This window comes from Phalaenopsis equestris, unplaced genomic scaffold (assembly GCF_001263595.1).
Source record: "Phalaenopsis equestris unplaced genomic scaffold, ASM126359v1 Scaffold200780, whole genome shotgun sequence".
In the NCBI taxonomy this organism is placed as follows: domain Eukaryota; kingdom Viridiplantae; phylum Streptophyta; class Magnoliopsida; order Asparagales; family Orchidaceae; genus Phalaenopsis; species Phalaenopsis equestris.
Genome location: NW_018220586.1, coordinates 1 through 4,916, shown reverse-complemented (window position 1 = coordinate 4,916; position 4,916 = coordinate 1). Strand labels below are relative to the sequence as shown.

Sequence of the window (4,916 nt, the reverse complement as noted above, 5' to 3'; positions counted from 1 at the left end):
GGGTCGGGAACAACCAGATCAGGTGGTTTGCCGATCATTTTATGCAATAAATCGAGTTGCTCTTTGCTGAATGGACTAGGTGCTGGTGTCAGAAGGTCATTAGCAGCGACAGTGTTGTTGGCACGAGGAACGCGATCACACCGAGGCTTCCAATCGATTGGCATTCCATGAAGCACCGAACCCTTATCTTTATTATGACCCAGTTTGCGACAATGGTCGCACGAGGGACGACCCTTGCGTGATGGGTTATCATTGTGTCAAGGCAGAGGAACCCGAGCTGCAAGGACGAAGGCGTCAATGGAGAGATTGAACGAGGTGGAGATAGGCCCAAACATGACTTTCTGGGGGCATTCTTCGCAACGAACCTCGAAGAAGGCCTCGTGAATACTTGGTAGTGGTTTGAAGCGTAATACACGAGAACAAACACAATCGAGAGAGTTGTTGAGGCTGAGAAGGAATTTGAATATCCTTTTTTCCTCGATGATCAGATAGTATAAGTTGGTGTTTGGAGTGCATGATCAGACATGAACTTCATACATGTAAACCTGTTGTCAGTAACGTCAGAGGGCAGTAAAATACCGAGTCATAGATTTTTTACCTTGGCAAAGATCGTGGAGGATTGACTTGATCTCGAAGAGCTTTGATATGTTATTCAAGTGAGAGTATGTTTCTTGAGCAGCATCCCAGATACTCTTGGCCGTGTCGTACAGAAGAAAATTTTTGTCGATGTCGTTGGTCATATAATTGATTAACCATGACATGACCATGTGATTTTTTGCATTATATGTCCGGAATTTTGGGTCATCCTTGGTCGGAGCGACTACATCATCAATTATATAGTAATTTTGGGTCATCCTTGGTCGGAGCGACGACATCATCAATTATATAGCCATCCTTGCCTCTGACGCAGATAAACATCATGACAGATTGGGACCACTAGAAGTAGTTTTGGCCGTTGAGTTTGTGGTCAGTGATGAGGGAGGAAGTGTCATCGATTCCAGTTGGAACAGGGGCAGATGAGGCGGAATGAGGCGAAGGATATTTCTTGGGAAGAAGAGGAAGAAGTCGTCATACCGAAGAAGATTGGTATGACTCTGATACCATGAAAAGATATAAGATGACTTAATTTTATTGATGAAAAGAGGGGTATAAATACCCATTACAGGACTTACTAATAAAGAAAACAATAAAAACATAATATAGTAGAAAAATAAATGAATAATAACAAAATATAAGAGTCAGTCAATCTCTCTGATTAAGGAGAGAAATAAATAGAGATTCCCAAGACCCCTCATATAATTTATAACTATTTATAACCCTCTAAATATAGAGTTATAACAAATATGAAATATAATCATTAATATTTTTGAGATCTACAAACACACACACACACACAGAGATATATATATATATATATATATATATAATCTTAGGGTTGTATTCGAGGACAACAAAAAATTGGGTGGGCCCCGCCCAAATAGGAGGTAACCGTGCACAAGGAAGGACCTCTCAACCCCCTCACACCTGGACTGAGCAAGTTGTGTGCGGCACTTGATGCGCCCGCGAGGGCTTGAGGGCGCCCCCGCACCAGGCATAGGCGCCGCCGCGTCATTGAGATAGATAGAATGTTTGGCCATCAACTAAAAAAATATAATACCAAATGACACCGGTAAGAATCAAGAACATACTTAAATAGTCAAAACTGTATGCCAAGCTATCGATTCCCACACAGTTTTCTCATGCGCATCTTTATCATCAAAATCAACATCATCATTCTGCTGTTCTTTTTATTGGATCGAGTATTTGCATATAGAAGCCCAGAATCTAATCTGCCATAGGAAACAGAGTAGGAAGGGTAGAATTCATGCACAGGAAAGCCCTACCAGCAACCCTAGTTTATCTTTCCAACCACTATTTTTCATTTCTGTGCACTGATAGGAAGTGCAAGTAAGACATTGGCCCTTTTTTGCCCCAAAAAATGCATGTGTGAACACATGGACTTCTCTTGGCCGATGTATGAACAAATTCTTACATCAAGAACAAAGATTTCTTCCAAATGCACCGGCTGGACAATGAATCTGCCGCAATGAACTTTCAATTCTGCAAACGAGAAGTGGTTGAACCCTGCGGCAGCCTCAAAAGAAAGAATAAAGGTCTTTGGCAAACCAATCTTGGTGAAGTCATGAACTCCATTATGATCTCCAAACCTGAAATAATCTGTCCTGCTGCTATTTTAAATTTCTTGCAACCAAAATTTGGGTAGACGGCCTCAAGAAATGCAGAATCTATGGAGGAGAGAGGGAAGTTTGGTAGAACGATTTTGGCGAAATCCCAGACTTCACTACGATCTCATTCCCTTATCACCTCTCCAAACTTGGGGAATCCATCCCAGAACAGGTAATCCTCCCTTCAACTCAGGAAAACCTGAAATAATATTCTCCAAAATGAATTCCTTATTCCCTCCAAAGAAAGGCCTATTTATAGGCAAGCTAGCCCTAGTCCAAATAACCCTTAGACCCTTAATTACTAGATTACCCTTAAGAGGTAAAACAACTGAAAAGATGTCCACTAATTAATTACGAAAAGACCTCTCCTAACACTAGGTCAAGTTCATGTTTAGCGAAATCCTTCTTCACTTAGGTATTTGGTCGAGTCGACATTTAGTAAATGGTGACAGAAATATACAGTCTCATAAGTTAGATTAAGTGGTGACTAATCAGAATTTATCACGTTGGAATTACCCTTTAGCTTGTCACTAGCAACTGAAACTTAAGAAGTCTTTATTCCATATTTCCATGGATTGGAAATGATCAAGTTTTGTAAGTTTTGACGTTGAATGAACTAAAAATTAAACTTTGAGCTTGTTTTGTGCTCGTAATTTTCACAATTGAATCCAGAGGTTGAAGGATTGGATCAAGCGTGCAATATTATATCATTATATTCCATCTTTCCTATAAATAACAGTCTGACCCTCGCGATAAAAGGCTACATTGAACTACTCTGTTGACAACTGTTGACAGGTCAATCAAATTGTGGTATATGGATTGTTCCATTGTAAATTTAACGACATAGCCAATGATGCAGTCTAAACTCATTGGAGTTGTGGCTCTAAAATCCTGGTCGCCAGCATTTTGAAGCTACCAGAGATATCCATGCTCTGTTTTCTTGAGTCATTTTATAGCATGCTACTACCTTTTACCTTAAACTATATCAAATTATCAAAACAATAAAATTGTATCATTTATTAACTTCAGGCTCTTGATCTTGAGCGGCATGCAAACTCTGGCGGGGACATGGTCCATGATATCTGGGAAGCTCTTGCCAGAGCCAAATACATGGAGTGGGAACTTTCATCCAGCGAACGAGCATGGCGGTTGCAAAAACTCAAGTAGTATCTTTAGTTCTGCTGAGTAACTTTCCTTGTCCAATCTCTTTGTTTCTGTACCCAACCACTGTTCTTTATCTAACTCTTCTTAAATTCTCAAGGGTTGAATGTGAAAAAGCTCTTATGCTTCATCAGTTTCTTCAAGATCCTCAGCCGGAAGACTGCTTTCAGGCATCACCAGATGATAAAGTTGACCAATTTGAACTTTTGAATGAAGTTTTCAGCAAAGCATTGGAGGATGACACACCTAGAGAAGTGATAGCTGAGTCTAATCTTTCGCTTACACACATTATAGATATCTTATACAAGTGTTAATGGTTTTGTTTTGCTATTTCCAGGTACCTGACTATTTATGTTGCAATATCACACTTGATATCTTCCAGGATCCCGTCATCACTCCAAGTGGTGTTACTTATGAAAAAGCTGTACTTCTCGAACATCTTGAAAAGGTTTCATTCATATCTTTCACATTTTTTTGAAATACTCTCTCTCTCTCTCTATCCATTTATCTATTTATCTCTTTCTATCAACATATGATGATAATGGCATATAAAATGCATTTCCTTTTAAAATTACCTCTGGTTCTTTGTTTTGTTTCCTGGTGGCCATGTAGTCAAAAGGTGATTAGCATTGCCAAAAAATTATAATACATGATTTTTAATCTCAGAACCTTGTTTTTTATGACATGATGATTATGCTGTTATTTAAATTTTGACCTCTGTTAAACATAATCATGACAATGCTCTTTTCATAATGTCCACACAGGTGGGTAAATTTGATCCAATTACAAGAGAACCTCTTGATAAGGACAAGTTGATTCCAAACCTCGCCATCAAGGGAGCTGCTCGAGCATTCCTGAAGAAGCATGGTTGGGCATACAAGACAAGCCAAGGGTCGTAGTTTATTGCCATGGAATGCAGTTGATGTACTTCAAGCTATCACAGGTATTAGTCTTGGTAGAATTCTCTTTTATGTTTGGTTTCCATCTCTTTTTTTTTTCTTTTACTAGAGTGTATATAGAAAGTTGCTTCTTTTAGGCTTAAATTGTGAAAATTCACATTATCTCCTCTGATATCTTAATTGACCTATCAGTAAGGTTGTTTAAAAATTTCAAGGTCATTTGACTTAAATTTGACAAATTATGAAAGTTTGGACCCTTAGGGGCAAAATGGTAATTTTGGACATTTTGGCCTTAATGAACATTTAGGCTTAATCAGAATAGGAAATGGGTAATTTTTTATATTAATTAACTCATTTAATGATTTGCAATCAAAAATGGGCTTAATTGATAGAAACTCACTTCACTTCACCAAATTACAATATAAAAAGATAATTCCCATAATTATCAAAATTTTGGAAAACTTCATTAATCAAAAATGACTTTTGAATTCAGGGGTATAATTTTGGAAATCAATGATTTCATACCCTTACTTGATAATCAAAATGATATTTAAATGATCTTGATTACTTAAAATTTTAAATCTTTCAATACACATACTTAATACACTTAGGTCTTAAGGACTTAGTGGTG

At 37.9% G+C, this 4,916-nt stretch overlaps 1 protein-coding gene across 2 annotated transcripts; it reads left to right on the top strand.

Moving 5' to 3' along the window:
• Positions 1–3,257: 3,257 nt before the first annotated feature.
• On the top strand, positions 3,258–4,396 carry LOC110035935 (E3 ubiquitin-protein ligase CHIP-like). Of its 2 annotated transcripts, none has more exons than XM_020740272.1 (4): positions 3,258–3,388; positions 3,487–3,640; positions 3,724–3,834; positions 4,151–4,394. In XM_020740272.1, the coding sequence occupies exons 1-4, from the start codon at positions 3,294–3,296 to the stop codon at positions 4,283–4,285; spliced, it is 495 nt and encodes a 164-aa protein (XP_020595931.1). In that variant the 5' UTR covers positions 3,258–3,293; the 3' UTR covers positions 4,286–4,394. The 2 variants fall into 2 exon arrangements, with proteins under 2 accessions (XP_020595931.1, XP_020595930.1); XM_020740271.1 differs by having other exon boundaries at positions 3,259–3,410; positions 4,151–4,396.
• Positions 4,397–4,916: the final 520 nt, after the last annotated feature.